At 39.5% G+C, this 20112-nt stretch overlaps 1 protein-coding gene across 1 annotated transcript in view; it reads right to left on the reverse strand.

Annotated features, from left to right (window-relative positions):
* Positions 1–8116: 8116 nt before the first annotated feature.
* Bdnf (brain derived neurotrophic factor) overlaps positions 8117–20112 on the reverse strand; it is a 31609-nt gene continuing 19613 nt past the window's right edge. Inside the window, 1 exon segment of the mRNA XM_038331579.1 lies at positions 8117–9387. Coding sequence (XP_038187507.1) covers positions 8620–9387 — 768 coding nt within the window. The 3' untranslated portion in view covers positions 8117–8619.

A 20112-nucleotide genomic window follows, 5' to 3' on the forward strand; every position in this document is an offset into this window, starting at 1 on the left:
ATTTGCCTATGAATGTGGTGTGGTCACTGTCGAACCGACAAGAAGTATTGCTAGTGGATCAACAGGAGTTGGCTCTCTGAATTTTCTAGAAAAGACAAAGCAGCCTTAAATGCTGCAGAGACAATATTGGATCCTTCTCAGGAATCTGAGAACCATCATAGAAGGATCTCTGAGGTCTATACTAGTCTATCCCCACTTACCAGAATTTCTCCTAAGAGTTTACAATGCTTTTTGCAATTTTTCTGTGAGCTCCTCACTTTTTTTGAAGTTTTATGTGTATTGCCTCATTTGATTCTCACAAAATCCTAAGGTATGCAGTATTTTTCTTCAAGTTTTCTTTCCAGGCAAGGAAACTGACACAGAGAAGGCAAGTGACTTTCTCTTAGTCACAGAGCCGTAGTAGCAGGGCTGGAATTCAGACACATGCGCCAGGTTCCAAAATCTGTAACCTTAATGGCTCTAATATGTGCTCTCTGACAGCGAGAAGATGGGATCCAGGGGAAATAGAGCCTGGAGGTCATCAAAAGAGAAACCAGGTATAAAATAGCAATAGAAAAAGATAGACTTACAATGGAAACAGATTTCTGACAGATTCAGGCTAAAGGGCTCTGGGCTAGGAATAATCCAAAGCTTGGAGGCTGAAAGGAGGATTCCAGCCCATGGATGACAATGAGCTTGGTCTGCTCCTCTGACCAAAGATTTACTCAGAATGGTAGTCCATGGCTAATTATGAGACACCTTGTTCTCAAGGCTTTCCTCTGCAGTGGCAAAGAAACTTAGTGTTCAGAAGTGGCAGCTAAGCCAGCTGTGATGTGCACATCCTAAGCAAAGGGGTAATATCCACCAGAAAGAAAATGAAAGCCCATTGTGTAACAGAGACTTCTAGAAACAGTGACAGTGGGTTGTAAATCCAACAGTTGAACTTGGTGTCTCCTCCCCACAATTTAACCACGTGTTGGATGTCTCTTTGCTAAGTACCACACCATAGGGTATGCAAGCAGGAAAGAAATCAAACACAGGTAAAGCAACACTGCCTAGTTTAGAAAGTAAGCTTAGAGCCAGGCAGAAAAAGCTCACACTTTTTAGGTGATCAGTTTCGTCAAGGCATTTTATAAGCTGCATTTAAAGTGAGAACTCTCCTACGAGCCTACCCATCAAAACCCTCCTTCTGATTCAAGGGGCCGTAGTCTTGTGATGTCTGCCATGTAATAAGGGCCCCAAGAATGGAGGAAGGCAGGAGGTAGAATACCTCAGTATGGTCTCCATCAAGTAAGTCCTTCAGAATTTCTTTTGTAATCTCATGTTACTGCAGGTAATGGAGTAGGTAGGATGCCTTAGAGCTAAAAATCGTACTCCACGAAAGTCCAGCTTGGCCTTCTCCTATGAGTGACAATGGCTTAACAGAGGCTCAGAGACCCAAGATTGTTTATGGCCGAATTAACCAAACTCCTAGCTTTGAAGCCAAGTTTGCCATAATTTGGGCTTCTGTATTGCCAAATGGGAAATAATTTTAGGCAGCCTCTCTTTCATCCAAGGAACAAAAAAATCTTTAAATGCAGCTTGGAATCTAGAACATGCAGGGTTATGCACACAAAGAGAAACACACACACACACACACACACACACAGAGTGATGACAGAGGTAAGGGGATAGATCCCCATTTTTACAAGTCAATTCCTACAAGAAAAAGGCAGGCTGCAAAGACTGGGAAAGTCATTTGGTCATTCTGGATGGTCAACCTAGGACTCACCGTGTTAATGGCTAACTAAGCCAGGGTGTGTGTCTAATTTATGAACCATATTTCCTAGACACAGGGCTATTGGCATGTGCACAGCCCACCTCCTGAGATGGACTAAGCTTTCCTTATTAATTTGCTGCATGTTGCCTCTCATTTCTCATATCATTCCCAGTGTGTTATATATAATCACGTCCTCTGGGTCTTGACTCCCCTACTCCCATTACTTTGAAAAGAAAGAAGACAAAATATCAACTATGAACTGGAGGGAGTTTTTCTGGTATACATTTCCATGCTGGCTTTAAAGCCGTCAGTTCAACCTTGACCATTGTCACACTTCTAAGCACCCACTGTTCTTGGACTTTAGGAAGTAGAAATCTAGACGATTTGAAGGTGGGAGAGTCTTGGAAAGAGAGTGTCCTGAAAGCAGCAGAGAGCAGAGTTCCAAACTCTTGGCTCTGCTAAAACTCTGTTATCCAGATAAACACATACTAGAATGGGTGTTGAATTCCTTTTCCACTCATGACTCACCCAGAGTGCTTGTTGACCAGACTGTAGGGCTCTAGCCCCAGAGCCTCCTCCCAGTCTTCGAGTCTACACTGGGGTCTGAGAATGTATATTTCTAAAGAGTCCCTAGAGACGCTGCTGCTGGTACAGTTGGGGATCACTCGGAGACTCGCCGTATTTGTGCAGGAGGAGAAGACTATGGACACTGTGACCTCTGAGTGAAAATCAGTTTAAGAGGTTTTAGAGAAGGGGTCTGCTGTTTTAAGTATGTCCGTTTTATTATATCTGTGCCATTTCCCCCTTCTGACCCGCACTAAATTCCAATTCAGAAACCATTTCTTAAACATCGAGGGCCTGATTGAACAGATAGATACATCTTTACTAAATAAATTGAATGTGTACTATGGTACTTAATATTTTTACAAACTGTGAGCGCATAAGCTAAACGAAAATGTCTCCTCTTCGTTCAGACATGACATACAGAGCAGCTCCTTGTATCCCAGGAATAATGGGAAAGGACACACAGCAGTGAGATGCAGGGCTACGGAAGCATCCCTACGTCCTTCTGACATATGGACCCCTCAAGCTGTCTCAGCTCAGTCTGGTTATTTACTTGCTTCAGACACATCCTGTCATTAACTACAAAAGTTGGTGTGAGATTGTTTTCAGGATAAAGGAAACATTATTTTTTTCTGAGGGAAACTACTTTCTTCATATTTCCAGATTAAAAGCAAACAGCAGCTCATACTTAACTGCAGAATAAATGCAAAGGCAGCCGTGTAAGAGAGAGAGAGAGAGAGAGAGAGAGAGAGAGAGAGAGAGAGAGAGAGAGAGAGAGAGAGCGTGCACGTGCATTTGGTTTGATTTATTAATTGTCAGATTAACTCTCACAGTTTGATGCTACAGCCATTACCAGTTTTCCAAAGGCAAATGCCAGCTTAGGAGCTTTTCACGTGGTTGCTTACCAAGTTATAAAAAGAGCTGAGGTAAAGGCTTTGGAAATTCTACATCATGTCACATAAATAGATTTTTGTTAATGAAGGATAGAGGTGTAAAATCCCACCGTGTTTTCATCTTCAGTGTATAACGTTCATGTGCAATGTTCATAATCTTCAAATAATATGCTGTATTTAATCATATGTTGAAAAGTAAGGTACTTTCATTTTCTTTTCCTAGAAAGAATAACTTGCTAATACTAAAAGAGTAGATGATGTTCAAAAGCCTGGTGGTAGAGGGGCAATTGGGGTGTCACTAGCTGGACCGTCTAGGCATGCTGGAGGTTTTACAGTCACTGTGACCCCCTCAAGTCGCTATCCTTGGCTCTCAGGTAGAAATTCATCAGCTATGGAAAGGTCATTGCAACTAAAAGGAATCAGAATCACAACTACTCCCCTTTGACCTTCCAAACCAAACACCTAATCTTTAAGGCAACAGTTAACACACAGCTGAAAAAAAAAATGGTCCAGGTCCTATACTAATAACAGGTTAAGTACTAATTTTTCTGGTCAGCATATTACATCTTAACCATGTCTATGATGGTTCTTTCCAGGCTAAATGTTTCATCTACTTACCTATGCATGCATGTATGTATGTATGTATGTTTTATGTATGTATGTATGTATGTATGTATGTGCTTTTCTTTTAAATCTTAGTTATTTGTGTTAGCAATACCTTACAAAAATATGGACATTTCATCTTGACTGACTTATAGAACACACTTGATATTAGAACGGGAGAAACTAATAATGCTGATAGGGACACTGGCTGCTCTGAGGCAAGGCCTGAAGTCTACTGGCGCAGTTCAAAGGTGTACGACCTGTCTTCTAGAGCCAGTTAAACATTTCAATGAACACGGGACAATTTCACACTTTCCTTCTAAGACCTACTTCAAATTTCACTGAGTTGGGATATTGTTAATAAAAGTCAGAATGGATGATAAAACAACCTCATAGACACATCGAATGACCACAGAGGCTCACAAATGTGATGAAAGCAATAGATCAAATCATGCAACTTATTTCCAAGCTTCTTAATGATTAAACAGCTTTAATCCAGTGCAAACAGGTTACTCCTGTTATATTCCAGTTGGGTAATTTAGCAGTGCTTCCATTTTGTTGATGTTGTTCCTCTGACCTCATTTTTCTCTCTCATTTTTTTTTGTCATAGTTACAGTATGGATATAGGTGAGCTTCTAGGTTGGCTAAGTAAGTTATACATTTTGATCTGACCTTTGGCACTAATGGAAACTTCACCCTAGTTGCCAAACCCCTTTAACTTCACAAACCTGGATGTCCTATTTAATTTCCACCTCTTGTTACTCAATTGTTTGAAAAACATTTTTGTCTTTGTCAACTATGAAAATTGGATAAGCCTGAAGTATTGCAAAGTTCTAATTTCATGACTAGACTGTCAGGGTTGGTTGGCTGGTGTGTGTGTGTGTGTGTGTGTGTGTGTGTGTGTGCGGGGGAGGGGGCTCTCAGGGGGTTAGAGTGCTCTGTAAATGCACTGGGCAGATTACAGTGATCCATCTCATTCGATTTGCTCTTGCATATACACAACACAAGTCAGTGTTTGTTATGACTTTCCTGATCCTTATTTATAGGACAATACACGAGGAAACCATGTGTGTATGTTTGAAAGAGGAATGATACATTGCACAGATATAGTTCACCGCTTTCTGCGATGGGCTGTCAGTGCTCTAACAGGGAGCCTGAGGAGTCAGAACAGATGCTCTTTTCCTTAATGGCCCTTTCTCTAATTTAAAATCCTTCCATTTATTTCCCTAAGATTTAGTGATAACTTTAAACACTATAACTAAATTACCCAGCGGCTTGGCAGCCATCATGGAGGCAAATCTTTTTAGAGATTGTAGCAATCTGTTAGATCATGGCTACTATGATATAAAATCTGCATGCTCCACATACAAAAATTAAATCAGTGCAATGGATACAAGCACATGCTGCAAGCGGCATCGCTTCCAAACTGAGGGGACACGACCTGTCTCCAAATATTGAATTTCTGCAAGATTTTCAGTCATTGACTTTCTAAATTTGAGCCAATTTATTCTCATTATCCCTAAGTAAACCTACTTTGATTTTTTTAAAGCAGTTATTTTATAATCAAATAGAGCCTGCCAGCCCTGGTTCATGGATCCTGATGTTGCTAGGATACATGGTTTGGTATTTGATGAAAGTATATCTCTTCAAAGGGGAAAAGTTTCAAGTGTCCTAGAAAATGACACTCCTGTCTTCTACTACAGAAGACAGGCCCAATCCTGGAGTTTTTTTTTGAAGCGTACAATTTTCAGGATTGGTCTCCCCATGCTTTGAAATAAGCTTCCTGTGTGGGGGCTGTTCAGTTGCTACCTCTAGTCATGTTGGTCTTAAAGCAAGGAACACATGTATTTATAATAAAACACATTTTCATATTTAACAGTGAAGAGAAAAAACCCAGAACCCCCAGATTTTATGTACTTTGAAAATATATTTAAAAACATTAAAAATTCTATATTTAAAACATATATTATATGTTAATTGGTACACTTAAATAGAACCTGTATTTACAATAGGCTTCTGATGTGGTTAAATTTTAATGCCAATTTTTCAATAACATAATTATATAAATATACTAAAATACAATAAATATTTTTCTTGTTTTACATGGTGAATATCTTTACCATAGAGAGAACAAGGCCACAGACATTTACTTACAGTTTCAATGAGAATCACTATAAAAAAGCAACAGGCCTGCTGCCATGCATGAAACATTTCTGCCAAAAAGAGACCACAGCAAGACTTTAAAAACAAAACAGAACAGAACAGAACAGAACAGAACAGAACAGAACAGAACAGAACCAGAACCAGAACGAACAGAAACGAAGAAAAGATTTTAAAAATAAATCTCAGGTCAACACAAACCACCAAACATGTAACTATGATGTATGTTACTGGGTAAGAGAGTGAGCCACTGACCACATGGTTGCTGAGTGTCTCCTATGAAGCCACTTAACAGACATGGCTCTTGGAATACTGTAAGACTGTGATGGGGATTCATTTGTTTGTTTGACTGATGTCTCTCAGAATGAAGCTGCAAAAAGTTAACACAGATCAGATATTCCAAACATTCCTTAATAGGTTAAAAAACAATGGCAAAGATTAATGTTGTCAAACGGCACAAAACAATCTATGCTATATAAAGTCTTTCTTTCAGGTATTCAGTGGTACTCCAAAAGACAGGCAAATACTAAAGGAAACATTGGACAAAAAGAAAGTTTGCTGATGGCATCTTCACTCCCTGAGTCACAATGGACATTCACTTTTGTTCATCCTTACCCCTCCTAAGATGAAGCAATTGCTTGCCTCTTTTCTGATGCACAGGAACCCAGATGAGTAACCACTAACACATTCACGCTTGGAAGAAGGCTGAACACTAATTCTCACTGGGCCCATTCATTCAGGCTACCAACCTGATGTCTAACCCCAAAGGGTACAGAAGGGACCCATGCTGTGAATAGACAGAATTGCAGTAGATTTTTGTGCTCTTCTCTGGAGGAAAATTTTCTCCTGTGTTCTGGCCTCTTCCACAGTGCAAAGTACTTCTTTAGTCTTGTCTCTGCCCAGAATTTCTAGCCTTTACTGACATTGATCGTTCCATCTGGGTTTTGGTGCCTTTTTCTTTTCCTTCTACCAAAACATCTCAAAAAAATAAAACCCAGGCTTCCTGAAGTCTAGGATCAAAGCAAGTAAGTATCCTCGTAAGAGACATTTTCTAACACATTGCATTAATTTCATCATCAAAAATAAATAAATAAATAAAAAAGCCACATTTGGATCCAAGCCCGCTCCAGGTTAATCCAACTTTACACACAACTAGGAACGGATGGAGGGCATAGATGGATGTGAGTGTGGTTCTCCAGTTGAGAACCTCTTAAGCACTGCTAGGTAATGTAGGCACTTAAAGCAGGAGGTCTAAGCTTCTTGACACATCATTCCATAGCCTGCCCTGAAGGGTGCTTCTGTGCCTTCCTTTAGGAATGTCTCAAGTACCATTCCCCACCTCCATCTAGACCTCAGGCTGGCCACTCAGAAATTCCTCCTGCATTGCCAGGAAAAGGTATGTCAGCTCCACTTAGCCTCCACAGGGCCATTCCGCTGCATTTCAATGGCAGTGTGGATTTCTGCTCTGATTTAAGGGTCTGACTGTACTTAGTAACTTTTTCCTGCAAAACATTGTTAGGACTTACAATCATTTACCCAATGCATACCACTTACTTAAAACAAAAACAAGCAAACAAACAAACAAAAACCCAAAACAAAACAAAACAAAAAACCCTTGTTCTCCTTCTCTTTGGGGGGAAAAACAACAACAACAAAAAAAATCACCGTTTTCCATGAGTGCCATCATAGGGCACTCTTCGTTCACCTGTTCGCAGTGGTGATAAAATATTTCAAAGCGCGCAACTAAATTTTCTTTCTTAAGATAAAACAAAACAAAAAGAAAAGACCAAAGGCGGAGGAGAGAGGGGAAGAATGTACTTTGAAGAAATGCGGGTCTTCCCGATAAAAGCAGCTTTCCCTGACCCATGCCAGAAGGGTGAGCTGGGGGACCAGAGAGATGCATCATGGGCAGTGGAGTGTGAGCATTTCATTCAGTTGCCTTAGTTTTTATTCACGTCCAGTCATCTGATTGGATTTTGCAAACATCTTTACAACATACAAATGCAGCGTTTTGTCAACCAGAATGGGTACTGAAGACATTTTCTCCATCCCTACTCCTGGTGGAACTAAAAAACAAAACAAACAAACAAACAAAATAAAACACAAAACAAACAGAAATATGCCCCTCCCATCCCCCATCCCCTAAGCCAGTAAAGCAATGACAACAGCACCTTGACATTGTTTTAATTCCAACGCTATCAGAAGTCGAAAGCAGTAAAACAGAGTACTAACAAGAACGAAGATACTTAGTGTCTAAAATGTAAACGGAATGTTTTGGTTCAAATTTTTGTTCTTTTTTTGTTGTTTTTTTTGTTTTGTCTGTTTTCTGAAAGAGGGACAATTTATTATCAATTCACAATTAAAGCAGCATGCAATTTATTATTTTTTTTAACTTTTTGTTTTCAATTCTTGGCAACGGCAACAAACCACAACATTATCGAGGAATGTAATGCAGACTTTTAAAGTTGTGCGCAAATGACTGTTTCCTTTCTGGTCATGGATATGTCCAATAAATAGATTGTAGAACCACTGTACTGTATAAACTTCATTTATACATGCAGTTCATAAAATTATTTTTTCTTAACTGAATAATTTACCCTGTTATGTATATATACAAATAGATAATTTTTGTCTCAATATAATCTATACAACATAAATCCACTATCTTCCCCTTTTAATGGTCAGTGTACATACACAGGAAGTGTCTATCCTTATGAATCGCCAGCCAATTCTCTTTTTGCTATCCATAGTAAGCGCCCGAACATACGACTGGGTCGTTCGGCATTGCGAGTTCCAGTGCTTTTTGTCTATGCCCCTGCAGCCTTCCTTCGTGTATCCCATGGGATTACACTTGGTCTCGTAGAAGTATTGCTTCAGTTGGCCTTTTGATACCGGGACTTTCTCCAGGACCGTGACCGTCCCACCCGACATGTCCACTGCCGTCTTTTTATCGGCCGCTGTAACCCACTCGCTAATACTGTCACACACGCTCAGCTCCCCGCGGCGGGCTGGGTCAGAGTGGCGCCGGACCCTCATAGACATGTTTGCGGCATCCAGGTAATTTTTGTATTCCTCTAACAGAAAGAGCAGAGGAGGCTCCAAAGGCACTTGACTGCTGAGCATCACCCGGGAAGTATACAAGTCCGCGTCCTTATGGTTTTCTCCGTGGGGCCGAACCTTCTGGTCCTCATCCAGCAGCTCTTCGATCACGTGTTCAAAAGTGTCAGCCAGCGATGTCGTCAGACCTCTCGAACCGGCCCTGGGCCCATTCACGCTCTCCAGAGTCCCATGGGTCCGCACACCTGGGTAGGCCAAGCTGCCCTGTCCATGGACGTTTGCCTCTTTCATGGGCGCAGCCTTCATGCAACCGAAGTATGAAATAACCATAGTAAGGAAAAGGATGGTCATCACTCTTCTCACCTGGTGGAACTGTGGGAAGGAAGCAGAGAGAGACACAGAACAGGTTAGAGCTTGTTTGCCCCGGGACACCGAGCGGCCCGTCTGATTGTAATTCCAGACCATTCTGCAAGGTTCCCCCCCACCCCCCAATGTCTTAGTGATCCACTCCAGCTGCAGGGAACAAAAATCAATGTCAGTTAGTGTGCTGTATGTGGCTTAATATAAACCAGAGATATGCGATGTTTTCCGCAAGATTTACATGTAAGCCTGAGAGTAAACGGTTTCTAAGCAAGTGAACACAGTGGTGGCTTCACGGCTCCCACTTCCTCCTGCTTTAGCAGCTATGGGAGTTTAATTTTTAACGATCTCTGCTCACGCTGTCACCAGAAACACAATCACAAATGTTACTAAGCAACAACTGCAAGCGGAATAGAAATCTTCCTCTCAAGTCAGCAACGGTGTGTGAGGGAATCAAGGGTCTCTGTAGCTCTGAGGAGTCTGAGCAAGAACCCTACAACAAAACAGCAGACAGAGAGCTGAGAGGGGCCTTTCTCTCCCGGAGAGGATGTGGCAAGTTTGGACCACCGTGTTTTGCAGTTGAGGGCCACACAGGATTTACCTGGCGTTGGGAAGAAACTTTCTATTGGAACTAGAGATAACCATCTCCAAGGTTCTACTACAGCTCAAAAGGTTTTGTTTATTTCCAAACAATTCCTTTTCAATAGATTGGTTCTAATGATATGCCTGAGGCAGGTCTGAAAACAATGTGTCTCTTTAGAGAAAGCTGGATTGTCAGCAATGAAAAGCATTTAAGCCAGCATCAATGCCTCTCCTGTGCAGACTGCCCTCACCTCACACTCAGCTCTCCCTGAAGGCACTTAGCCTCAGGGCTTATTTAGGTTCATTCAGAGATCTAACTGAGAAAGCTCAACAGCTCTTTATCAGAACCCCTCCACTCCCCCGTGGGTATGTGTAGTGTGTGTAAAATGCTGTTGTCATACCTTTACCACGCTGAGTAGTGTTTTACACACTTTGGAATAGGCAGCCTGATGCCTTTCTGTGCATTTGAAGTTTCCTACAAATTCTCTTAACAGCACACCACACAGTTAAATCATTTCTTGTTTGCCATCAGTTGGCTTTGCATCTATAAGCATGCTCTACAAACCCCATTAAGAGTGAATAACAAGCAAAATTAAAACATACCTACAGACCAAACCAAGGTTACGTCAGGTGGTGGAAGACTTCAGATTACTTACCTGAAGCACTGTGCCCCTTAGTTGTAAAGAGTAGCATCCTCCTAACTTAACACACCAACTTTATTTCTACTTGAACTTGTAAAGAAATACACATACACTGCATACACTGGTCATTATGCTGGGTAAATCCACAGGAAAGTATGTTTCTTCCCATGATGTGTTGCTGAGCAGAAAAGCAACCTACCTTCAGTTTATAAGATGCAGAAATGGCCAAAACCTCTAGTACTGAAAACTGAAGTTTCTATTGCTCACTTTGGAAAGAGATAGCATACTCTAAATCAAGAAGCTTTATATCATCCCCAATACAAATGTCCTCATATATTCACCTTTGGTTTGCACAAATGGTAAACATACTCAGAACTACCTAGACTGGAGGGACAGCTGAGAAGCGAGAAGATGGCCGCTATCATATGTGGTACCCTGAGCAGGGAACAAAAAGAGTTTCTATTGCACACACTGTGGCAATTCTCATTAGAATGGGACATGAAGGCTCTCCCCAAGTCTACAGTGGCATGAACATTACCTTGAGGCTGCTTTCCCTCGGGAGGGCAGTGCACAACAGTTCCAGACTCTCTGTGTACAGACTCCACCAACCACCCAGAGGAAGCACAGTCAGATAGGTAGCAAAGGGAGTGAGACAACATCTTGAACTTACAATCCAGACAATGATTTGAGACTAGTGCAGCATCCCTCTGAAGGAAGCCCATATCTTCCTTCCTGAGGAGACTGGAAAAAAAGACTCTACCTAAAGCCTTCTCCTCAGTTCTATATAGTATCTCCACTACTTGGTCACCCTTATTGAAGGATATTGAGCCCCTTACCCCTCTGTGTCCTAGGACTTTTTGTTGCTGATATTTTCTTTTCAGCCGTTAGCCTAAGCATTGATGAGCCAATATCAGATTTTAAATCGCTCAGAGTAAGGACTGTTGATGTTAGCTTGCTTGTATGCTTTGTGCTACTGACTAATAGAAGTTCAATATGAATAAATAGGTTGCCAATACTAATAAAATCTATAAACACATATTTTTCTTTATATATAATCTAGAGAGAGAGACAGAGGCAGAGATAGAGAGAGAGACAGCAAGACTTACTTGGACCACATAGTGATTTAAGGTTAGAAAGGCAAACTGCTTTGAGGAAAATGCACCTGTTAATACTGCTAATATCTAAAGTTTTAGGAGGGTTTGTACCCAGTACCATTTCAGAAATGGATCCTGCATGGAGGTTTCCGATCTGCACAGGTGGTACTTACATCATTGAGAGAAGCTTTTTTTTTCCAATATCCCAAGTCCATATTTAAAGAACCCAAGGGGCTCTTCCAATTTGAGTCAATGGAAGGATACATATTTAAACTACTTTATGTTGGTACATGCTTTTAATCACAGTGCTCAGGAGACAGAGACAAATAGATCTTTGTGATTTTGAGGCCAGCCTATTCTACAAAACTGAGCTCTAGACCAACCAGGAATACTCAGTGAGACCATATCTCAATAATAAGTAAACAATTATTTTAGTTATCTATAGCTCATTGGTGAAGATTTGCCATTATTGGCTATTTTTATACCACATTTAGTCAAATTTAAGATACTTTCATTAAAAAGCCCACAAATTTAGGCCTGGAGAGATATTTCAGCAGTTAAAAGCACTTGCTATTCTTGCAGAGGACACCAGTTCCAATCCTAGAGCCCACATGGTTGCTCATAACTGTAACTTCAGTTCCAGGAGATCTGATGCCCTCTTCTGGCTTCTATGTAAACTGCACACATATGGCACCCATACATACATACAGACAAAAAAACAATATATAAAAATAAATATTTTAGCCGGGCAGTGGTGGCGCACATCTTTAATCCCAGCACTTGGGAGGCAGAGGCAGGCAGATTTCTGTGAGTTAGAGGCCAGCCTGGTCTACAAAAGCTAGTTCCGGGACAGGCTCCAAAGCTACAGAGAAACCTTGCCATATATATATATATATATATATATATATATATATATATATATATATGGCCTTCCAATTTATGCTCTATTGAGAAAGAAAGCATGCTCTCAAACTTTGCTTTTTCACTTCTGACATTGATTCTTTACTAACAATTCTTTTAGACTTATTTGGATATAATTTATCCTATATAACTTTGATGCACACATAAAATAGAAAAACAAAGAAATGGATGAAGGCAATGGTAGGTATATAATGATTGGCTAGCCAGGAATAACAAAATGATATCCACAGGAGGATACAATCCAACTTAAAATGTTGAAATAAAAAAGAAAAAGGTGAATTTTAGAACCATTGAGATATAGACATAAAAAAAACAGTTACCAAATGGCTGTATGATTTAAAATCTTGGTTACAGAGGTACTGAGGCATCTTAGCTACAGAGTTAGAAACTTGTTTTATTATTATTACACTAATGAGTCTGTTGGGGGGTGGGTTGAAATAAGGTTTCTCTGTATAGCCTTGACTGTCCTGAAACTAGCCATGTAGACCAGGCTGGCTTCAAACTCACAGAGATCTGTCTCTGCCTCCTGAGTGCTGGGATTTAAAGGGATGTGCCACCACCACCACCCAGCCACTGATAAGACTTTTCAAGTTATGTTTTTCCTCAACCTTTCAGGGGTCTTATTTACCTTTTTTGTTTTTATCATTCTGATAAGAAAAGTAATTAATGCTTTGTGTATTATTCTCTCATCAATTACATAAGCAAATTCCAAGTAAACAATTGACATATGAATAAATATGACTTGGATCTCACTCTAAGTCTACACATAAATATTACTCCAAGCTGAGCATCTAAATAGATTCAGTAATTAACTAGATGGTAATAGCCCCACCCCTCTGACATCCTCTGAGTGATAATCCAGCATTTTTCTTTTTTTGGCCTGTTTGCTGAATGGATTTAGAAAATGCCGTGAAAAGTGACTCAATACTTTTTGTGAGCACAATGGCATGATGTACTTTCTCGTTTATTATATGTTTCTCCCTGTGTACCGCAGCATGGCCTTGGCTCCAACCTCCATCCTATTGTCTCAGTTTCTGAAGTGTTGGGGATATAGACAGATACCATTGTGTCCAGCTGTACTCTGTTTTCTAACTATGGTTTTCTGACATTTTGGGTCATCTTAGAGTTGACTAAAATGTTCAGAATAAATTCTTATATAAAGCTCAGTGACGCATTTCCTGTATAACCTTCAAATCTAGTCAATAAAGGCATTTACTGATGTTTCCTTTCAAACATCCTACCAATATCTCTTTCTCCAGCACACTGCCACTATAATAGCCAAGTCTTTGTTATCTAACTTTTTGACTACATGTCCCTCTGTTGTTTGCGATACCCTTTCTGTCCTATAAAACTCCTGGCAAAACACTCCTGTATTATTCTCTTACACAAAAGCTTACAATGGCTTCATTTCTATTCTGACCAGGCCAGGTACTTGAGGTTCTTGGTCATCACTGAAAATGATTTGATTTTCTCTGCAAATAGAAAAATTCTCTCCTCTATACCTCTAGGAAACTGAGTCTTGGTCATCTTTTATGACCTGGTTTAAGAAAGAAAACTTGTCATACCTGCCACCTTCTCTAACTACTCCAGCACACACTGTTCTCTTTCCTCTCATTAATTCTACATTATTATCATATTTAGTACTTCATGCCTCCTTATCTGTCATTAACAGTACTTACTAGTTATGGTCAGTCTTCTGTAAGAAAATAAGCTCTCCAAGGAAAGGGATCATGTCATATCTCTCATAATGCTAATACAGAAAATTGGCTGGGCAGTAGTGATGCACGCCTTTAATCCCAGCACTCGGGAGGCAGAGCCAGGCGAATCTCTGTGAGTTCAAGGCCAGCCTGGCCTACAAGAGCTAGTTCCAGGACAGGCCCTGAAGCCACAGAGAAAGCCTGTCTCAAAAAACAAAAAACCCAGAAAATTGTCAGTAATAATCAATAAACATCCATTTATTAATCCAAGAGAAAGAAGGGTTCTAATATCATTTTTTACAAGAAGACTTACCATTTGAATGCATTGAAGCTTTAGCTAAATTCTTGATAATTTTTAGTGTATAATATAAATATATATATTAGGTAAATTATAATTACAAATTTTAAACTTAGCAATTTAACAGCTGATATTTATCATCTACCAAAAAATTCTCAAGTTTTAATGGAGTAAAACATTGAGTGATTAAAAAGCAGAAAACACTGTGCTACACACAGCTCTTTCAGAGGATCAGTGAGCGGGGGAGGTATGGGTCGGAGTCAGTGCTAATAGCAATAATAATGAGAGCAAAATTTGGAATGTCTATCCTTTTGCTTTCTTTTTTATACTCCTCTAAATTCTCCAGTGAGTAATTTCATATACTATATTAGAAATACATAAAGGACTAATATGGGTTTCTGAATATATATTCAAAGCTCTGAATATGAAATGCTCCCCACAGACTCTTGTGTTTAAGGTACAGTCCTTGGCTGGTGCTATTTCGGGAAGTACTGGGAACTTTAGGAAGTAGGTCTTGGTACAGAAAGCAGTCAGTAGGGACACCAGAGAAGCATATTTTGTCCCTGGACCCTTTCTCTTTGCTTTCTGGCTGTCACAGGTCAGAAGCTTCCCTCCACCAATTCAGCCATTGGTTGGTAAATATTTCCTCTTTACAACTTTTTCTCTTAGATAACAAAACCTGATACAGCTCAAAATAAATCTCATCATCCAAAAACAAAGGGGCTATGCAGTGCTTCTATGTAGATGATTAGTCTACATAGTTATTTTTCCAAAGGCCTAACAACAATCCACTTTACCCTACCTATAAAGTTCTAGGAAGAATTTCTCATCTCAGTAAAGTTAATATAGTGTATGGCACTTAAAAAAAGACATCAGTGAGGTAAAAGGAAAGCTTAGTTAGAAGAATGACTCAAAAGACCTAAACAACTGACCAGAAGAATATGCATGATCGCTTGCTCCTCCTCTGCTGTGCTACAATATCTGTGCTGTCTAAAAGATTACAGAACGTTCATAATCTTCATCAAATTGGATTTTCACAAGGAGAGGACAGTTCATATCATCATGATCACACAGGTACAGCAATTACACTTCAAAGAAGTACTCTGTAAACTCTCACAAAGCTAATAGATCACAGTCTCCTCGCCCAAGCTCTTACTACCAGAAAACCATGCCAGTTTTAGAATATTAATCACAGGAAAGAAAAAGGCAAGCCGGGCAGTGGTGGCGCACGCCTTTAATCCCAGCACTCGGGAGGCAGAGGCAGGCGGATCTCTGTGAGTTCCAGACCAGCCTGGTCTACAAGAGCTAGCTCCAGGACAGGCTCTAAAGCTGCAGAGAAACCCTGTCTCGAAAAACCAAAAAAAAAAAAAAAAAAAAAAAAGAAAAAGAAAAAAGAAAAAGGCTATGACAAAAAGGGAGCTTATAAAACTTGGAAACCATTTTACATGGTTATACCGTATCCCAGAGGTCAACGTTCTGAAGCCAGCACCACGAAGTACTACTAGAACTGCTTTTTAGTCTTTGTCGTGATGCAGATGGTCCCCTTGTGAGTTGAAGAGTTAGTCCACACTGCAGCTATGTACAGAGGTGGGCTTTTAGATAGTGAATACATCATGAAGGTTCTAATCTCATAAATGGATATACCATTGATGGATTAATAATGAAATGGTCAAGACCAAGAAGCAGTGGGGCCAGAGGACCATAAAGTAAAGCCTCCAAGGTGCGAGGTAAAATAGTCTTTTCTCTTCTTTAAGTTAGTCATATTAGAACTACATTTTCATAGCCAAAATTGAGAAAAAGAACAAAATAACCATACAGGAAAACCAGGAAGTTGGGAATGAGGGGACCATAAAAGATTTAACTGCTACTAATTTCTTTGGGTTTTGTATGTAAGCATGTAATCAAAGAAAACACAGTTTAATGACAGGGTGACTCATTTTAGACAGTCTCATAACTACCAAGGATAATGATAATGTTAAAGAAAGATCAGCTAATATTTAATTCTATCATACAATATACAAACTTATTAAAACCAGATTAATGGGAATCTGTAAAAATAACATTAAAATGTTTAACTTGCATCTGATTTCACTACATCCCTATATCAACCTTACTTCTGTTTGTTTAATTATAAGGCAAGGGATCTGTCTTTTAGTTCCATAGTCTAAGAAGGAAGCAAGAACAATATGAGAAATAAAATCCTGGGAAGGAGTAGATGAAATTCTAGAAGGGAAAAGATTCTAGGTAAGAAATGAAGAGATGATTTGTAAGGATCTCAAAGGATTTGGCGATCTCCAAATAAGACAGTAGGAGATGATGATGATGATGATGATTGCTTGATGAGCGGGTTAGAGGTGAGAAAGATTGGAATTAGAAAATGAAGAGAAGTGCTCTGGATTAGAAGTAATAAGAGACAAGTCCAAACAATTGGCTGACTTCATAAAGTTCTAGGGATGATAATAAACAGATTGGAAGCTCCTTTGTGGGCCCCGAAGAGCCAGTTTTCTGAGCAGGGAGGATTGTTTAACACTGTCCACCCGAGACTTCTTGAACTGGCAGACTTGAAGAAACAAATGAGTTCAACAATTGCCTTGTTATTGAATACTGAGCTTTAAAAATAAATACTAAGCAGTTGTTTACATGTGGAACTATGGATCTGGGTCAATTTTCATTTACTGAAAATTGTTTCAGTAAATGTTTCACTTACTGAAACATGTTTTAAGAAGGGTGGTCACAGAAGTGGGCAGTATTAGGTAGCAACTATCAGTAACATCTAGTTTGGCAAAATAACAGGGCATAGGGAGATGGAGATAAGGAAAAATGACAAACTTTCATCCCAATTATAATTGTACTGAACTCTGGTTCCATGGCTCAGCACTTTTAATTCAAAGCTCTCCAAGTGCTTTGCAAATATTAAGTAATTAAGACTCATAGGACCCAGGGGGTACAGGTAACTATAATTATCTCCATTTGTGCTGGAGGAAAGAGAAGCAGAGTTTTTAATCAACTCAACCCCTCAGTGTGGTTCCCTTGGTAGAATGAGGTCAGAACCTAGATTCCAGAAGAGGTTTGGCCTTACACTAAAGGTACTAGTTTGTTTCTTCCATCTACGTCATTTCTGTGTTATTTTCTCATGTATTGCTAAACCAAGAATCAACAAACAGAAAATAAGGCAACACTAAAGACACCCACACATTTCTCAAAGAAAGTAACTGAAGTTGAAATTCATGATTAAAATGGAAAAAAATATAGTTATCATTACAGATATTCACCCAATTAGCTGGTTGTCTATTTGACTGAAGTTAATAAATAATTTTGAAAATAATATTAGATAATGCAGATGTTTCAAAGCTTTTAGAAATATCTCTATAATATGATTTTTAAACCACTTGTATCCTAAGATATTCTGATACCCTTGAGTGAGGGTTAAATTTAGGTATTAATTTGACTAGATGAAGAAATGTTCTGAGGTGTGGCTTTGTTTTCAAAGGAGATTGTCAGATAAATTGGTAGACTGAATGGAAAAGTCTGTCCTTGGTTATGGGTGGACACAATCCATATCATTGACTGGTGCCCAGACAGAACAAGAGAAGAAACGTGACTGGATATTTCTTTCATAACTGTTTTACACTCTTCTTTTCCAAGGCTCATTGTCACAGAGATACAAATTCTCATGTTAGACACCAGAACTTCCAGATCTTTGGACTTGGATTCTCAGGCTCTCAGACCTCCAGACTTGGACCAAGTCACGTTATAGCACAACAGAATCTACAGATTGCAAACAACCCCTCATGGACCTCTTACCATCATAATCAAATGTGCCAACTTCTGTAATTTGCCTGTGTTCAAACATCTATAACTACATTGGTTCTGGCATGCTGAAAACCCTAATGCCATTTTCTATAAAACACAGTCTTTCATATCAGAGTACTCTAACCCCCTGGCTTTCCCATAGCATTGAATGATACAAACTTTATTTAATGATAATATAAAAACCAAAGAATTTGATGAGTCTTAGTATATACCTGTAGTAAAAAAGGACAGGTAAATGCCATCAGAAAAATGCATATTTTACTGAAATATTAATTTGACAGATAAATTTACATGCCAACCTTTGATAGAATGCCAATCTTCTGCAACCATCTTCTACTCCCCTCCCCTAACATAAACAAACAAACAATGGTTTTCCTATTAGCAGAAGACTTACCTTTATTTTTGGAGAAAGACTAGACGACCTTCTAAGGACAGAGACTGAGTATACTCCCCGGAATTATTACCCTGAGTAAGTTGTACAGTATACTATATCAACTAGATTCACCAGATACTGAATGACCCGATTTTCTTTCTGTTGGTGCTATTGGCACATTATTTGGGGGAAGGTCTGGTTAAAGTACAAGACATGAGTCTTAGCATCAGCTGAAATGATGCTTTGCATTTGGAAAGAAGGAATAGAAAATTATCTTCTACAAAGATCGGGCAGAGAACTTCTACCATGACATCTAACCTTGGGGCACAGCTGCCAAGTTATAAGGGCCAACTAGCAGCTGACAGTCAAGGAATAAAGTCTTTTAAAATTAGGGCTCTATGTTCTTCAGAATTCCAGGCAAGTTTTGTTACCATTCGCCAAAGTTAGATTTAACAATGTATTATTTACCAAATTCTCATACATGGTAGACAAATACTATTAACTTAAATTAATATTGTTAAATTTTATCAACTCACTTTATAGTGAACAACATATAACTTTATCACATGAATATCATATTTAATGACAGGCATTCATCAGTTACTATGGAATCACGTGTGTTACCCAAAGTATGGGTACTTTGCTTGTATGTATACCTGGTATCCTTGGAGGTCAGAACAGAGCACTCAATTTCCTTGAAACTGGGAAGTCCGAAGGTTGTGAGCCATCATTTGGGAGCTGAGAATTGAACCATGGGTCTCTGGAAGAGCAGCTAGTGCTCTTAAGTACTAAGCCATCTCCACAGCCCCATGGATGGGATTTTTATGGCAGGGGATAATGCCTTTGGAAGTGTTGAACAGGGATGCTTAAACAAGTTCAGCATCACATTGGTGCAAGTGAACTACAACTCAACTGCACTTAAATATACGCTTGAATTATAGGAAGAGTTCAAGGTTGAAATTAATTTTATGCAGCCTAAAATCTTAAATATCAGGTTATATTTCTAATGAGCACTTATAAATTGATCATTAATGCAGTTCAAAATTGTCAGTAAAGGGCCGAGGAGATGGTTCAGTAAATAAAACAGCTGTTGCACAAACTGGAGGATCTGAGTTTGAATCTTCAATGCCCATGTAAAATCCAGATGCACTGTGTGAGCATTGGTAATTTTAGCATCTGCTATGGGGAGATGGAAGGCAGAGACAGGAAAACTCCAGAAGCGTTTGAATCAGCTAGCTTGGCATATGCAGCAGTGATGAGACCTCATCTCAAAATGAGGTAGAAGGCGAGAACCAACCCAGGCATATGATTTCCACAT

This window comes from Arvicola amphibius, chromosome 5 (assembly GCF_903992535.2).
Source record: "Arvicola amphibius chromosome 5, mArvAmp1.2, whole genome shotgun sequence".
NCBI classification, from domain to species: domain Eukaryota; kingdom Metazoa; phylum Chordata; class Mammalia; order Rodentia; family Cricetidae; genus Arvicola; species Arvicola amphibius.